The 18,522-nt window shown below is 41.0% G+C and overlaps 1 protein-coding gene across 1 annotated transcript in view; it reads left to right on the forward strand.

The window, feature by feature from the left end:
• Nucleotides 1-18,522, forward strand: part of htr4 (5-hydroxytryptamine receptor 4) — a 152,589-nt gene that overhangs the window by 66,053 nt on the left and 68,014 nt on the right. Inside the window, exons 4-6 of the mRNA XM_033029582.1 lie at nt 2,496-2,696; nt 10,500-10,653; nt 12,047-12,609. Coding sequence (XP_032885473.1) covers nt 2,496-2,696; nt 10,500-10,653; nt 12,047-12,609 — 918 coding nt within the window. The remainder of the gene's footprint in view (nt 1-2,495; nt 2,697-10,499; nt 10,654-12,046; nt 12,610-18,522) is intronic.

The following is an 18,522-nucleotide window of genomic DNA, read 5'->3' on the forward strand; positions in this document are numbered from 1 at the left end:
TACAAGAAATTGCTGCGAGATTTAGACTTCAATAATCATGAATACAGATAAACCCACTGTTATTTTTTACATCGACATTCAGAACGATCAACAGAAATTTTTTTTTTAATGTAAATAGCAAAACCCAAGGAAAGTTGGACTTCCTGGTATCTAAAAGGAGAAAGGCACAAGGCAGGGCTGTGTGAGGAGAGGACAATTTGAGAGATGCGCACTTTCACCGCTAGGTTTGTAGTCAGAAGAGATTATGGGAATACATATAGAATGGAATGAAAGGAATTAGGCGCGAACCTCCTGCCATAATCTCCCTACAGTCAATAGTCTCAGACTTGACATTGGGCATGGACATTGTAATGGCCACCCTAATAAATAGTTTGATGTTTCTGGTCTGATTGGGGTTAGAAATTTACTTTTATCTCTGGTACTGATGTGCGCCATCATCTCCTGCAATATTGACAGATATGTATTATTCATTGCCTTGATATGGGTTTTTGTGATTGTACTATTATGTTTGAATTGCTTATGCAAATTGTGAGGTGCGAGTGTGAAACATGAAGCAGTGCTGTGTCATAAGGTCATAAGTGATAGGAGTAGAATTAGGCAATTTGGCCTACCAAGTCTTCTCCACCATTCAATCATGGCTGATCTATCTGTCCCTCCTCACATTATTCTCCTGCCTTCTCCCCATAACCCCTGGCACCCATACTAATCAAGAATCTATCTATCTCTGCCTTAAAAATATCCATTGTTTTGGCCTCCTCAGCCTTCTGTGGCAAAGAATTCCACTGATTCACCACTACAGAAATTGCTCCTCATCTCCTTCCTAAAGGAATGTCCTTTAATTCTGAGGCAATGACCTCTAGTCCTAGACTCTCCACTAGTAAAAACATCCTCCACACATCCACTCTATCCAAGCCTTTCACAATTCGGTATGTTTCATTGAGGTCCCCCCTCATTCTTCTAAACTCCAGTGAGTACAGGCCCAGTGCCGTCAAACGTTCATCGTATGTTGCCTCCCTCATTCCTGGGATCATTGTGCCTGAGGATGCAATAGAGCATGGAAATCCCAGTTCAGATTCAGATGGATGTCAGTGAATATTGAGGGGGGTGAAGGATTGAGCTTCATTTGTTGCTTCATTTGCAACCTGTGTTGCATTTGTTGGGAAACTGTGTTTGAATCTGTGACCTTAAAGATGCATTTGTGAAGGTCATTGCTGTTCTTGCAGAATTGCAGCTGTGCTCTTGGATATTTCCGTTATTGATGTCATTGTCTCTCTCCTCCCACACAGTGTATGTCTGAATGAATCACAGGTCCCCTGTGATTAGTAAACCTCTCCTCTTCTTTATCTCATGCACCAACGTTTCCAGAAATCAGAAATCCTGTGTGCAAGCTCTTAAGACAATGGAATAGCTTCCACTCCATTCCAGGTTCCATCCACAAATCAATTTCCAGGTAGAGCTGCTACCTTACAGTGCTAGAGACCCGGGTTTGATCCTGACTATGGGTACTGTTTGTATGGAGTTTGAACCTTCTCCCAATGACCATGTGGGTTTTCTCCAGGTGTTCCGGTTTCATCCCACACTCCAAAGGCGTACAGGTTTGAAGGTTAATTGGCTTCGGTAAAATTGTAAATTGTAAATTGTCCCTAGTGTGTAGGATAGTAGGTGTTGTTCTTTGGTGAAGCATGGTGAGAGTTGGTTATTGAAATCATAATGATCAGCAGGAAGCATAAATTATGTGGACAAACCATTGGCCATGGCTGATATATATATTGCTGCTAGCTAATGCTGGCCAATTTAGCTCCTATTGTTTCTTCAATTTTCCTAAGCAGCTATTGAAGTGCTTCATGAAAATAAGTAGCATAAAGTGCAATTGTGTGCAAGAAAGCAAGATAAAACCCGATGTTCAGATTATTATTCATTGCCTTGATAGAAACATAGAAACATAGAAATTAGGTTTTTGTGATTGTACTATTATGTTTGAATTGCTTATGCAAATTGTGAGGTGCGAGTGTGAAACATGAAGCAGTGCTATAACATATGCATTATTCCAAAATCAGAAAATGCATAAACATTCTTGGAAGAGGAGAAAAGTACCCAATGATATATTCATGCAAACTGAACTGCATAAGTAAAAGAATCAAACTAACTTGAGGAGTATAACTACATAATATAAGACATTGAAAATAATTGGACTTGAAAAAAAACAGTGGTTGTTCAAGGTATGTAGAAAAAAGTAGATTGCAATCTTATGCATGTAAATGTTATTCAAGAAGCAGCTTTGCAAAAGCTCTTCTGGATAAGATTTAGCAACTAAGGAGCTAGGCAAGACTGGATTTATGTAAAACATTGCATGTTTTATGAGGAGAAAATCAAAAGGACTATGATTTCTTTATTTGGGACACTTTTTATCATTGTGTTGGGATTTAAAAAGTTATGTAATCAATTATACGAAGATCATTGTGTTGAGATTTTTAAAATTATGTGATCAATTATAGGAAGATCAAGACCAATTACTTTATCGTCTCTTTGGCCTTTGCTGACCTGCTTGTTTCAGTCATGGTGATGCCATTCGGAGCTATTGAATTAATACAACAGAACTGGATATATGGAGATACGTTTTGCCTTGTCCGCACTTCTTTGGATGTCTTGCTAACCACAGCATCTATACTTCATCTCTGCTGCATTGCTTTAGATAGGTAGGTTAAACCATGTACAGTTTGATGCTCAAATTATTAAAACAAGTTCCTTAGATGTAATATTCATGGTTTTGTGATATGATAACGTTTTCTTTGGGATAACCTCACCAATTTGGTGATTGGTCAGGCACAATATTGTTTATTGACTACATACTTATGCATTTTAGATAATACATGAGAATTTTAAGGCATGGCAAAATCATTGCGAGTTTATGTCAAAAATTCAATGAATGTCTTAATAAGAAATAGTTTACAAGCCTCAAAATCTATAGGATTAACCACAGTAATCTCAATTTCTCATTGTTTTCTTTTTGGTTTATTTAGGCATTGATATGTCCAGTTGTTGTAGTTATGTATCTTAGTATTAGTTCACAATAATACTTATTGTGAAGAATATGTTTTGCATTAAGGTTTTTACTCCTTTTAATGATTCTGCCACGTGACAAACTGCACTCTGTTCTGCAACAATGTGTATTTAACGTTGTCCAGGCAGTTTGTGAAGATCTCGAGTAAACTACTCACTGCAATGAACTAAAGGTTAAGAACTCATTGAATATACTTAAAGCCCTGTCTCACGGTAGAAGCTGACCCACAAGGTACCCCGAGTGAAAGACTCGTGGTTGTGTACGAGATCCCAAGTGTATGATCAAGAGTTTAACCGAGTTCCCACGGGTATGACAAGTTTGCCATTTTCTGCGATGTTCCAAGTTCGTCTCCCGAGTTACTAAGTTCCTCTCCCGAGTTACTCTTGAGTAACTACCAGGGTAGTGGGAGATGGTGGCGGCAATATTGAATGGAACACAAGCCTTGCTGTACTGTAGGCTCTGCAGAAACCTGGTGGGTGTGAGAGGTTTAGAGGGATGAGGCCAAATGTGAGACAAGGTCATCCCTCAGCCTCCTGCACTGCAAAGAAAAAAAAACTCAACCCTATCCACCTTCTTCATGCAACGCAAGCCGTCCAGAAAGGACCTAGCTTGGCATGAACAAGTTGGACCGAGGGGGCGGCAAATTTGTTGCGAAATTTGATTTAATAACAACCGCAAGATTTTAAACGGGAAGCTTGCGCATTTGGCGTTCATGAATGTTGAGCGTTCCCGAGAGATTGTGAAACTAAACGGAAAATGCGATGGATAAAGTCGCATGTTAAAAACTGCAAGTTGTTAGAGAGTCGCCCGAAGCAAGAGGTGGGCAGCACTGGAGCAGTGATATCCGAAGCGTTTTTTTCTACTTTAGTGCCAGCATAGTTCACAACACGCGAGAATTATGTGTGTCATGTATTCGTGTGAATGAAGCGTGTTGGTGGGCGGGCAGTGTGTAAGATGGATAACAATATCATGGGACAAGCTGGTGTCATTCATAAACAATAAAGTATAGGACTCGAGAATAGAAAACTCACCACTAACCAAAGCTTCGGCAGTCGCCATATGCACGAGCCTACGAGTGTTGAAGCGTGTGGGAGGGAACTGCAGATGCTGGTCTAAACCCACGAGGAGAGAGAAAAAGCCGGAGTAACTCAGCGGGACAGACAGCATCTCTGGAGAAAAGGACAAGGGTCTCGACCCAAAACATCACCTATTCCTTCTCTCCAGAGCTGCTGCCTGGCCCGGCCCGCTGAGTTCCCTGTGGGTAAGTTGAAACTTTGTTTTTGTTTATTAATGTGCAGAATACCAAGTCGCAGATAGACAACATAAGATGGAGTAACTCAGCGGGCCAGGCCAGGCAGCAGCTCTGGAGGAAAGGAATAGGAGATGTTTTGGGTCGAGACCCTTCTTGTCCTTTTCTCCAGAGATGCTGTCTGTCCCGCTGAGTTACTCCGGCTATTTCTCTCTCCTCGTGGGTTTAAACCAGCATCTGCAGTTCCTTCCCACACGCTTCAACACTACAGGAGAGCCCGGTGTGGGGACTCGACCCAGTCGAGGGACGGCCGCTTCTTGCTCAGGCTTCAGGAAGCCGGTACAGTGGAGGGCTCCATTCGATACGCTCATGCACATGGCAACCGCCGAAGCTTTGGTTAGCGGTGAGTTTTCTATTCTCGAGTCCTATTCTTTATTGTTTATGTATGACTCCAGTTTGTCCCATGGTATTGTTATCCATCTTACACACTGCCCGCCCACTAACACGCTTCATTCACACAAATACATGACACACATAATCCTCGCGTGTTGTGAACTTAATGCTGCCTGCCCGCTGAGTTAAAGAGTTCCCACGGTAGACTCACGATACACTAAGGTAAACGCACGGGCCACTACGTTTTTACAATGAGTTAAAAAATATTTCAATTCTTAACCACAAGAGTAAATTTGACTCGTGGAAAACTTTAAACATGTTTGATTTTTTTCAAGAGTTGACAAGTTTCACGGGTACCTTCCGTTAGCGCCACGAGTCTCTAAGTTGCATCCACGAGTTCCGACATTACAGCTACGTTAATCATATGTTATTACCACGTGTTTTAGCTCGGGGTACCTCGTGTGTCAACTCTCACCGTGAGACAGGGGTTTTACTTTGCAGTTGTGATCTAGAAAGCACAGTGAAAAGGTGAGGCTATCAGATTCAATAGTAATAGATGTAATCAGTATGGTAGCGTTCAAAAGGGTGTTAAATTTGTACTTGAGAAATAAAAATTTGCAGATCTCTGCGGAAGGAGCAGCAGAATGTGACCGTAGGTTGTTCCTTCAGAGTGTAAATTACTTCTAAGCTTCTAAGCTTCCCCAGTCTATTTTCAGTCAAAAATCACTGAATCAAGCACTTGAACAACTAATCTTTATTTTGACAAAACACAATTAAAGTTCAACTACTGTACCTATCCAACCGCGGGTTTGATCCTCCTATCTGCCTGATCAAGCCCTCTAGGCCTCGCTCAAACAGAGACACTCCAGAAGATCACACAGTCCCAAGCGCTCTCCCAGAAGATCTCATGGCAGCGGACCTCAAGGCAGCAGACATTTATAGGTCCTGGGACCTCGCGGGGCCGAACCACATGGGGGTAGTCTCTGAACAATTCAATTACAGATATCGATTAACCCCATACATAACGGACATTTCCCTAACCCAATAATACAGCAGCTTAATAAATTGTATTCAAACCGGACTTCTCAAGGAAGCCGACTTAAAAACATTGATCTGCAAGAAACCCAGACAAGGCACAATACCTCATCTAATCAACACTCGGCAAAGTAGAACTCTGTAACATTATTTACAATTATTTACAAGGTGTATATCAGGTTTGCAGTCATCCAATTCTATGCATTTTGCACCTAATTGACAAGGTCTGCAGATGCTCTTATTCTTTTTTTTGCAACTTGTATCTAGGCTCCAGACACACTGGCACCACTCCACAGCTTGTCCCAGTTCTGCAGAGAGCAATTCCAAATTGCCGAAATCTCCCAGCAGCCCTGAAATGTTTACCCCATTTCAAAGTCCTAGCCTCTCCAATTTGGCCAGGAGTAACAAGAGTACAGGCATAGAAATAAGGTGCCTGATAATTTTCTTCTGCATCCTATAATTCCAGGAATTATTTCAACTAAATTACAGTAGCAATTTGTCAGGAACTTGCTTTTATCTTTTTCTCTCAGGAGCTGATCACCTCTGCAAAGGTCAGACGCATGCCTCTAACAGATGGCTTTGGACCTTGTGCTTAAATCACTTCAGTTCCTGTGGGAGCTCTCTTTTTCAAAGATGGATTCTGGAGATCAAAAAATATTTGATTTTGCTTTGGTTGTTGAGGTTCTGAGTTGTCTAGCAAAGCTGATGTGGGAAGTACAGACTTATTGCATTTGCCCCATTGCCCTCTAAACCTTTTCTATCAAAGTATCTGTTCAAATGTCTTTTGAAAGTCATTTTAGTGTGGCGCAGTGTCTTAGAGCAACAGAGACCCGGGTTCGATCCTGTGTATGGGCACTGGCTGTACAGAGTTTGTACATTCTCCCTGTGACCGCATGGGTTTTCTCAGGTGCTCTGGTTTCCTCCCACACTGTAAAGATGTACAGTTTTGCAGGTTAATTGTCTTCGATAAAATTGTAAATTGTGCCTAGAGTGTAGGGGTGATCACTGGTTGACGCGGACACGGTGGGCCAAGGGGCCTGTCGCCACGCAGTGTCTTTAACGTCTAAAGTTATAACTATATTGATGGATATCCTGCATTGTGGCCATTATTCTCAATCAGTACGAGCAATAAATAGAAATTAAAGGAACTAAAAATCATTTTTGTCCATTTTCTATGTGTGAGCAGTGCAACTTTTCAGTGCGTCTTGGTGTTTGTGTCCATTTCTTGTTGAAGGTCTCGCATTTCAGAAGATTGGACTAGTGATTTCCTGTTGCAATTCACCCTATTGCTGATATAATTTACATGCTACATATAGTTCACGTGATTTTATTATCAATGTGCAAGATGCTCAATAATATCCTCAACATTGGGAAGTGACTCAAAATGTTTCCACTAATGGCCTTTGTAGTAAATACATAGTTCACCAATGAAATGCCACAGTGTATATTTCAGTGTACCCTGGAATGTTGGTTTTATGTTGTGAATTATTTGTATGAAAGTTCCTTGCCAGAGAGTACACAAAGTGCTGGAGTTATCCAGAGGGTCAGGCAGCATCTCTGGTGGGTACAGATCATACGGTCATAAGGAATAGGAGTAGATTTAGGCCATTCGACCCATCAAGTCTACGCCATTAAATCATGGCTGATCTATCTCTCCCTCCTAACCTTCTCAGCATTCTCCTACCTTCTCCCCTGCCTCTGACACCTGTACTAATCAAGATAATGTTATTTCTGGTCAGGACCTTTCTTTATGACTCAAGTTCCTTGCAACCGAGTTTGGTATGAATTGAACTTCTGTTGTTCACAATTTATCCTTGGTCAGAATCCTGATTCTCCTGGTGATCATGGGGGTTGCGACCACTCACAGCCGCAGGGCATGATCACTGTCCTCCTCCAAAGACCCATTGTCATTATACCTACCTTCTCCACCAGTCTTCCTCATTCTCCCCTTCACCCCCCATCCCCCAAAGTTTATTTGCCTTCACTTCAACCTAGATAGCAGTTAGATACTCAGTCTAATCCTTAAAGAATAACAAATCTTAAAACAACAATTACTCTTAGTATGTGATGTTATGTATACGTCAAAATATTAATGAACATTTCATTTCATAAGGCAATGACAAATTGAGTATACAATGAGTTGTTCCAAGTATTCTGCAGCCTATGTATCAAGGGAATTAAATGCAAACGTATGACGATTATGCTTCTATTTATAAGGCAGATCATATCAGATCAGATAAGATCGGATCCAGGGTACTACAGTATATATTCTCTTGGTTTCTTCACTTGAGGGGGTTGTTAATGTGTGAAAACAGTTTAGAACACATTTTCTAGACCACTAGCTGGAATTGGTGGGTTGCATTATGAGAGAAGGTTGGATAGCCAGGCATGCAGCCACTGGAGCTTAGAGGACTGACAAGGGAATTGATTGAAACATAAAAGGATACTAAGGCATGTTGACCAGGTGGATCTTGAGAGATGTTCTTGTGGAAAATGTAGAGTCAGGGATCTCTATTTTGAAATAAGGCTCGCCCATTTAAGATTGAGATGAAGCAATATTTTTTGACATTGTAATGCCCCTGTCCGACTTTGGAAACCTGAACGGAAACCTCTGGAGACCTTGCACCCCACCCAAGGTATCCGTGAGGTTCCCGGAGATTTTGGTCATTCTCCCAAATGGTGGAAAGCGGTTTCCGCTTTGTCGAGGCTTCTTCTATGTTCCTGCGATCACTTCAAAAAAACAAAACCGGCCTCGACTAAAAATAGGTTGCCGTTTGGTCGAAGCCACTGGAGTGGGGTTGCTGTTTACTTACAGGCAGTCGAAGGCAATCTCCTTCGCTGACCGGCCATTTTGATTGGCTCATTGGAGTTTTCAACAAAAAGATCCTGTAGGATCTTTGGTTTTCAGGATCTAGAAGATCTGCCGGAAGGTAAAATGCCCGCTAACTTTATTCAACTTCTTAAAACTGTCTCCACTCCTTCTCCCCCCCCTTTCTCTCCCTTTCTCTCTCCTCTCTCCTTCTCTCCCCTTCTGTCCCCTTCTCTCCCCTTCTCTCCCCTGCTCTCCCCTGCTCTCCCCTTCTCTCCCCTTCTCTCCCCTTCTCTTCCCCTTCTCTCTCCCCTTCTCTGTCCTTCTCTCCCCTTCTCTCCCCTTCTCTCCCCTTCTCTTCCCCTTCTCTCTCCCCTTCTCTGTCCTTCTCTCCCCTCTTTCCCCTTCTCTCCCTCCCTCCTGCATTCTCTAAAGGACTTACTGTGCTCTATATGCAGACAGCGCTCCTCCGCTGTCCCTGGCCCCCACCTTTGCGATGTGTTTGTGTGTGTGTGTGTGTGTGTATGTGTGTGTGTGTGTGTGTGTGTGTGTGTGTGTGTGTGTGTGTGTGTGTGTGTGTGTGTGTGTGTGTGTGTGTGTGTGTGTGTGTGTGGACGGTAGCAAAGATCCTGTAGGATCTTTGGTCAGTAGATGCAGCTCACGCTTCGGTCGAGGCTTTCCAGGCAAGTGACCAAAACCTCTGGTGACTCATGGAAACCTTGGGTGGGGCGCAAGGTCACCAGAGGTTTCCGTTCAGGTTTCCTATGTGGGACAGGGGCATTAGCCTTTGAACTCTCTTCCTCAAAAGGTGGTGGAAGCAGAGTCTTTGAATGTTTTTGAGGTCAAGGTATATTGATGGATAACGTGAGGGAATGAACAGTTATAGCAGGTCGATGGGAATGGCCTGCTATAACTGATTTAGTTCAGTTTAGCGATACAGCGTGGAAACAGGTCCTTCTGCCGACTGAGTCCACGCCAACCAGCAATTCCCACACTAACACTATCCTACACAAACTATGGGCAAATTTACAATTTTACCAAGTCTATTAGTCTACAAACCACTACGCCCATGGAGTGTGGGAGGAAACTGGAACTCCCAGAGAAAACCCATGCAGGTCACGGGGATAACGTACAAACACCATACAGACAGAAAATTTAGTTAGGATCGAACCTGGGTCTATGGCGCTGTAAGGCAGCAAATCTACCGCTGCGCCACCTTGCCATCCAGGGTTACAATGAGATTAGCCATAATCTCATTAAATGGCAGTGTGGTTAATTGCTGGTCCAAATTTGTACGTGTGTATAACTCAATATTTCCTATTATGAGTTAAGTTTAAAAGCAGCAGCCTCAGTGCAAGACATGATTCCGGTTTTCATGCAATTTAAAGGAAGAAAGTTATCTTAATAACTACTTAAAGCTAAAACATAGCAGTTGCAATGTATTTGGTGGCTTCTGGCTTGGCAGAGGTGCTCTAAATATGATGGTGAACCAATTTTCAGAAAATTAACTGGAGGCAGTAAAGGCATGATTACAGTTCTGGTCCCTGCATGGGGTTGATGTTTCGTTGTTTTAAAATGTACTGATAGTAAACAATTGCTATTGTATTGACTCAGGGTAGAATATAAAATGAAGTCTGTAAAATGTTTCCTTTCCACCTGCATTCCTTTGTCTTGATTACAAAGCCCCTTATAGTGTTAGAATTTGTAACGAATGCTGCAATCCTAACTGGCCTAATCCCGTTCGACATAACTTCACATTTGATCAATTTAGAAGAAAAACATGAAATTGACAGTTAATAATATACATCCATGACATAAAGAAGGATCTGAAGTGACTGAAGAGATAAACATAGGAATGATGGATTGGCGGGGAAAAGATTGCTGTGTGAAGAATAGGCATAATTATTGGAAGATGTAATTAATGAACATGCATTTTCTGCTTTGTTTGCCAGGTACTACGCCATTTGTTGCCAACCTCTGGTTTACAGGAACAAGATGACACCCTCACGTGTTATTATAATGCTTGGAGGCTGTTGGATCATTCCTTCATTTATTTCATTCCTTCCTATCATGCAAGGCTGGAACAGTATTGGGATTCAGGAACTGGTAAGAAATGTACAGCCTCATAAAAATGTATAGCCTTGAGATAAGAAATCTGATGCATTTCATGGTATTTTGGAAAATAGTAAGTATGAAAGTTCTTTGGAGATGTCAGGCCCCAAAGCTACACCCAGCCTTCTCAGAACTATCTGCTTAAGCACCATCAATATGGTTCTGTCTTGTTAGAATGCCGAAAGGACCCATAATCAAAATCACAACTTATATCCTGTTGAACTGAACCTTGGGAAACTATCCCGTCCAAATCTGTTTTCAAACCATTGGCATAAATGGTTTGAACTATCCTCCTCACACTCTCTCTATATCATCCAAATGAATGGGGGAACTTTCATCTGAGTGATCATTATCTATCCAGACTTGGGCAACGATCACCTCCAATGGCCTTTTGCAGTCCTGCACAAGAAACATCGGAATCTTCCAAAAAATTGTCTTTAGCTAACAATAAATTTTATTTTACATGTTTCCTGTCACCAATATCGCCTGAAGCATATCCAGTTCCCACATGTATGCAAATAACATTAATTATACCGCAGCCCACCTCTTTTAACCCCTCTGACTGGTCACATGCCTTGTTTGGTATCAAGTGATGAATGGGCAGAAACTTCCTCAGATTGAATACAATTGAATACAATGTATTTGGGCTCCATATCACCATTGTCTTCTCACTGTCTCCATCTTCCCTTCTTGTCCTCCAGGGTCACCAATTATTTGTTCATAGCATGTATATTTTTAATTAATAAAAATGAATTGCAGATGCTGGTTGATACCAAAGATAGACACAAAATATAAAATATAAAAATAAAAAATGTGAAAGACAGAAGCATAAATAGATATGTTTTATTTAAGGTCTGTAGTGTCTAATTATGTTGATGCAGGATCCACAGGTGGGGAGGTGGGGGTGGAGGCAGGATTGGTGTTATTAAATTATTGCATAGCACTTCTATTGTTTTCATTTACCCCCCCCCCCCTCCTATATATTGCTGCAGGAGAGATACCAAGTGCTTAGAGACTTTGCAGGCATTTCTCCATCAATTTGAATTGCCTTGATGCTACATCTTTTCAAGGCTTTGCATGCATACTTGAAGCATTATCTCACTCCTCCTGGAAACCTCTTGAAAGTAATTACTCTACAGAGTGCTTACATTGAGAGTCCTGTGTAATGCATACAAACAATGTTGTCCACTAGGTGCTTGAGTGCCAGTAAAGATCAGACCACATTTTAATGTTACTTTGGCAAGAACTCTTTGAAATAGGCGCAGTTATTTTTTTAAATTTTCATTTAGATTTGTGAGAAGTACTTATGTTTCCAGAGGTGTTTGGATTTTGATTGAATTGTTTCCTTCGATTACATAACAAACTTTTGACTTTCATTCCTGTGCAGGTAGAGATAAGAAAATTCCAAAATGACACAAACACAACATACTGTGTCTTTATGGTGAACAAACCTTATGCCATTACGTGCTCAGTCGTAGCATTTTACATACCTCTTATTTTAATGGTACTGGCATACCAAAGGATATACGTGACTGCCAGAGCACACGCCCGGCAGATTGAAATGTTGAAACGTGCAGGTACCTCAAACGAGTCTGGACAACATGCTGACCATCACAGCAATCACAGAATGAAGACTGAAACCAAAGCAGCCAAAACTCTGTGCATCATTATGGGATGCTTTTGCCTCTGTTGGGCACCATTTTTCATCACAAATGTTGTGGACCCATTTATAAAGTACTCTGTCCCAGACAAGATTTGGACGGCGTTCCTCTGGCTTGGGTACATTAATTCAGGGTTGAATCCATTCCTGTACGCTTATTTGAACAAGTCCTTCAGGCGTGCCTTCCTAACAATTCTGTGCTGTGGTGAGAGGTACCGGCGATCTTCTTTACTGGGACAGACAATACCCTGTTCTACAGCGACAATCAATGGATCAACACATGTATTGAGGTAAGTGTTGTACTTACCTTAAATATCCACTTTTATACAATGCAAGTAAAGGCAAAGGCGCACTTTCAATATTAATTGAAACTATACCTTTAGTATTTTGGTAAATATAAATGTTTTCTTGCAGTCGCAGTTAGTAATTCATTATTCACGGGGGTAAGATTTAAGGCATCATAACACCAACTTTCAGCGTACGTTTATGGGTAGTGTCTGGGAAATGTATTGCAGATCCTTTACTACAGAGTGGATGATGGATGTATGGTATCTGGTATTTTTCATCACTGACATCTTATACATGCAATGCAGTGGGATTACCATTTACTCATTGGATTCAATGTTAGTAAGCACAGGAGGATTTACAGGTGAACAAACTGATCACTGAGCACTTTTGGAAAATGGGTCAATGGATAAATGTTAGGTTCAGCTTGTTTTGGGGGACTGGTATTTTCGAATGATTTTTCCCTTCCCTTATAACCTAGTAGAATTGAAACCAGAAACCTACCAGGATTATCACAGTTATACCATCACTAGAATATCTACCATAGACAGGCTGAAAAAGTTTCTCTATACCATGAAATTCAAGTCAGGTAGAGTTTGGAAAGTGCAGAAACATTGCAGACTAAATGGTTAATATTTAGTAGGTTCGAGGTAAATAAATATTTGCATAAGATCGGATACAGAATCCAAATATTCTTAGATAAAAATTGTAAAAGGTGGATTTGCATAGGCAAATGTATTTTGAAGATAACTGTTTATAAAGCTGAGTAAAATTAAATATATCTTATTCTTGCAACTTCAAATTTCATTTTTCACTATACTGCTGGAAATGTTGGTGCCAAAATTTCCATGATGGAATAACATGGCATGGAACTTAGATGGATTGTCTTTGAAAGTGGGGTCAGAACTCTGATCAACTCTCACAGCTAATGTTAACAAGGTTGGTGCTCGCCCATAAAATGCCTGCTTCCAATTTTATGACTGTACGTAAAGTGTGTACGATTTTCCAACTTGTACTTAATTTATCACGACTAGGACAACTTGCTCATGACTGTAGCAAAATACAGTGCACAGGAATATTGGTTAATAGCACAACACATTTACTAGGTACATTGCATCCAGCAAAAAGAAGCAACGTTTAACAAATGAAGCAGTCACTGTCTGTTCCTCAAAACCTCAGAGGCTCACCCTCTATGTGATTGCAAGAGAGTTTCTTTGTCTTTTGCCTACAGTTTCCCTTCTTTATTGCTGTTTGTTTTCTCCCTCACCTCACATTTTATTTGCTCTTCCTTTAACTTTCAAATACCAGAACTACCTTACAAAAATGCATTTCACACAAGAACATAAATTTAGGAGGAAAGAACTGCAGTTGTTGGTTGAACTCTCATCGGAGAGAGGAGGAGAACTCATTCAAAGTAGACATACCTTAAGTATACCTTAAGTCTACCTTAGATATGCCCAGACAGTCTGAAGAGGGTCTCGACCCAAATCGTCAACCATTCCTTCTCTCCAGAGATGCTGCCTGTCCCGCTGAGTTACTTCAGCATTTTGTGTCCACCTTCAACATAAATTTAGAAGCAGGACGTAGGCTCTCAGCCTCTCAATCCTGCTCCACTATTCCATTTGATAATGGCTGATCTATGTTGGCTTCAACTGCACCTCTGCTCCAGTTTCCTCATAGCCTTCCATCCCTCAATCTTTCTAATGCTTATTTATTCCCTCCTTAAATATATCTAATGATCTGATGTCCTCCACACGGGGTGGGGGGTGGGGGTTGGGTGGGGGTTAGGGGCGAGATTTTCAGAGATTCACTAACCTCTGAAAAAAAAATTTGCCTCACACCTCAGCTTTAAATGAATGACTTCTCATTTTGTAGCTATGTCCTGTTTGTGAACCTCCCACTAATGAAAACATCTCAACATTTATTCTAAAATTCTCTTGGGATCATGTATTTGAATAACGTCACCTGGCCTTCTTCCGAACTCTTCAACCGTCCCAAATATGACTTGGCTTGTTAACAAACAGCTGCAAGTTTCAACCCATCTTTTACTTTCTCCCACTCAATTTTCAGGCCTTACTTGCTTCAAATACACTCCTTTTGTTAGGATAATCCTGGTAGATGTAGATGTGCAACATGACAGCCTAAAGTAATGCTGTGGCTTTCATATCTTACAAGTTTTAATACAACGTTTCAGCACATTCCTCGTGGTCAGCATTATTTTACTTCATTGACGAAGATGCTTTGTTGTCTCTCTTACACTATATTAATAGATAATCTTTTTTTTGTCATCCTTCCAACAACATTCCATTTTTACCATGATATTAGAAAATTAAGATACCTTTGGAGCATTTTAAAATTAGTTTAGTTTATTGTCATGTGTATCGATGTACAGTAAAAAGCTTTTGTTGCGTGCTTTCCAGTCAGCAGAAAGATTTCAGTAAAGTCTGATTAACGATAGTCCGAGGGTCTCAAATGAGGTAAAAAGTGGCTCAGGACCGCTCTCTAGTTGGTGATAGGATGGTTACGTTGCCTGGGAAGAAACTGTCCCTAAATCTGGAGGTGTGCGTTTTCACACATTTGTTCCTCGTGCCTGATGGGGGGGGGGGGGGGAGGGAGTGTCCAGAGTGAGACTCGTCCCTGATCATGCTGGTGTCCTAGCTGTGGCAGCATGAAGTATAGATGGAGTCAGTGGACGGGTGGGTAGTTTGCGTGTTGGTCTGGGCGGCGTTCACAATTCCCTGCAATTTCTTGTGGTCTTGGATGGAGCTGTTCCAAAACCATGATGTCGTGCACCCCAATAAAAAGCTTTACATTTGCTTAAGGTACCTCGTGCAAGAGTCAAGAGTGTTCTCAGTTTAACCTGAGGGGTTTGCTCAACAATTCCTAGGCAATTCCAAATGGTCAAAAGTTAACAGCAGTAGAGACCAAAAGAGAGTATTAGGAATCCATATACATAAAACATTAAGATGTCATGGGCATATCCAGAAAATAATCAAATACCCATACATTTCAGACCTTTATATCTAGAGGACAAGAATGAGATGGCAAATATCATCCCACTGCTATACAAATCTCTTCTTAGACCCATTGGTGACGTATTGAGCGGGCATCCAGACACCACACCATAGAAAATAAATATTTGTTGGCCTTGGAAAAAGTGCAGAGAAAATGTAACAAGATGCTATCCAAACCCAAAAGTTTAATTAAGAGGATAAATCAAGGTTTGATATGATTGAAGTTTTCAAAATGTTAAGGAGAACTGGATGAGCAAATGGCAACCATACATCTTGGTTGGAGATGCTAGCGATAGGGATAAATGCAATAATTAGAACATCAACCCATGCTGAAGATGATGGATCTCTGGATGATTCTTCTGCAAATAGCAGCTAATGTCAGGTCAGTAGGCAATTCTAAATCTTTTAACCAAAGGATTAAGAGGAAAAGGCAAGTACACAGAAATAGGTGATATGTTTAAGAAAGAACTGCAGATGCTGGAAAAAATCGAAGGTAGACAAAAATGCTGGAGAAACTCAGCGGGTGTGATGAAGCCGAATTTTAGTTAAAAATATAAGAAGATATTAAATTGGCTTTTGGGCTAGCTTACAGCTTATATTTAGTCTCAAATTAGGCTTGCCTCAGGTTGCGGTGTGTGAGATAATAAATACTATAACATTGTTTCCCAAGTGACAAGCAGAGAAGGAGCTAGAGTCATCTCTTTGAAGTAAGATGTCGTAAACCAAGTGTCCTATGTTTATGAGGGACGAGGTGACAGAGAGGAAGCAGAGGAAGAGCTAGGGTGATCTCTTTGAAGTAAGATGTCGTAAACCAAGTGTCCTATGTTTATGAGGGAGGAGGTGACAAGAGAGGAGAAGCTAGACTGATCTAAGGGATTGTGACAAAATGCCTTTGATGTGATGCCTTTTCCTGTACCTCTGACCATGACTAATGTCTGTGGAATGTGCTAAGGTGACAAAAAAAACACTATATAATGCGATGTAATTCTGTTGTTCAGAGAAGTGGATGAGGACGGTGAAGTGTCAGTAATTGCTTACTTGACTTAGAGTTCTACCTCCCTTCCATCGGCCGATAATAAGTAACATTTTGAACTGGTCTACCAAACAGTTTGTGTGTTATCTGTTTATTAAGAAGCGAACCTGTTAAGTTGTTATAAAAGTAACTTTTTCAGGTGAGGCAGCATCTATGAAGCGAAGGAATAGGTGACGTTTCGGGGTCGAGACCCTTCTTCAGACTGATGTGGGGGTGGGGGGGGGGAGGAGACAGTAGGTTGTGGGAGAGCTGGGAAGGGGAGGGGAAGGAGGTAGAAAGCAAGGACTACCTGAAATCTGAGAGGTCAATGTTCATACCGCTGGGGTGTAAACTACCCAAGCAAGATATGAGGTGCTGCTCCTCCAATTTGCGATGGGACTCACTCTGGTCATGGAGATAGTTCAGTTATGCCCCTGTCCCACTTAGGAAACCTGAACGGAAACCTCTGGAGACTTTGCGCCCCACCCAAGGTTTCCGTGCGGTTCCCGGAGGTTTTTGTCAGTCTCCCTACATGCTTCCACTACCTGCAACCTCCGGCAACCACCTGCAACCTCCGGGAACCGCACGGAAACCTTGGGTGGGGCGTAAAGTCTCCAGTGGTTTCCGTTCAGGTTTCCTAAGTGGGACAGGGGCATCCTCTGACACTGCATGTCAGAGCTGGATTGAGTTGATTAGAAAGCCTCCTCCTATTCCTGTTTCTATAAAGGCACCCTTGTTGAAAGCATGGTGGGTTTAGTACTGGTCTCAGGAATTATAGGAACAAACAAAACGTTTTTTATTTCACTTGTACTGGTACAGTGAAAAGCTTTGTTTTGCATGCTATTCAATCATATCAGATAATACTATGCATAAATAGAATGAAGCCAATCTCAAGTACAATAGGTAGAGCAAAGAGTATAGACTTCTCAACATTGCAGCACTTTAGTTCCTTAGACAAAGTCGAATGTCTTCAATTAGGTAGAGGTGAATCGAACAGTACCCTAGTATACAGAAGGATGGTTCAGAAGTCTGATGACGGAGGTAAGAAGCAATCCCTGAGTCTGGCGGTGCGCGCTTTCAAGCTTCTGTACCTTCTGCCGGACAGGAGCAGGAAGATGAAGGATGGACCGGGATTCTTTGATTATGTTGGTAGCAATGTTACAACATTTTGAGATTTTAAAAATCAAGTCTTTAATTTATCCCATCACATAAAGCATAGCAATAAGTTTAATTTGACACCTAATTCACTTTCATATCTTCAGTATTAAAAAGGTTATGGTCATTTTCATACTCGGAAATTGGCATCTTGTTCCCTATTGCTTTTTCATTGACTTAACACAAAAGCTGTGATCGAGAACATTTAAAGGCCGATAACTTTCTTAAAATTTAAGAGAACTGAAAGAAATTTTCAGTTATTATAGATTGAAGCATTCTGAAACAAATATGAAACAATCTTACTTAGATGACGAAATTAAAGCATATAATTAGTTAGTTACCTAATTGTAGCTAATTACAAAATTCAATTACTAGATCTAAACATCTATGCATTTCTTAAGAATAGATTTACATTTTTAAATAGCCTAAGTGTCCAAATAACATTCACACAATAATTCAGAATATAACATAATTTTTAAATCTCATTGTCATGGGTTTATAGGCCAAATGGAAGGAATTTAATGTTTAATACCTGTAAATTAATGGCCATTTAAATCAGCTTGTGAGTGGGTTTTACTGGAACTGGACCATTTAGAACGTTCAGATGCGGTGAATTTATACCCCCATATCTGCAGCAAATACACTGCCGATTCTTCGGGGGGGAAAATCACCGTTTCGCAACGTAAAATGTGAATTAAATACATCTTAAGCAACACTTTTATACATAAAAATAAACT

The sequence above is a fragment of the Amblyraja radiata genome, chromosome 11 (assembly GCF_010909765.2).
Source record: "Amblyraja radiata isolate CabotCenter1 chromosome 11, sAmbRad1.1.pri, whole genome shotgun sequence".
NCBI classification, from domain to species: Eukaryota; Metazoa; Chordata; class Chondrichthyes; order Rajiformes; family Rajidae; genus Amblyraja; species Amblyraja radiata.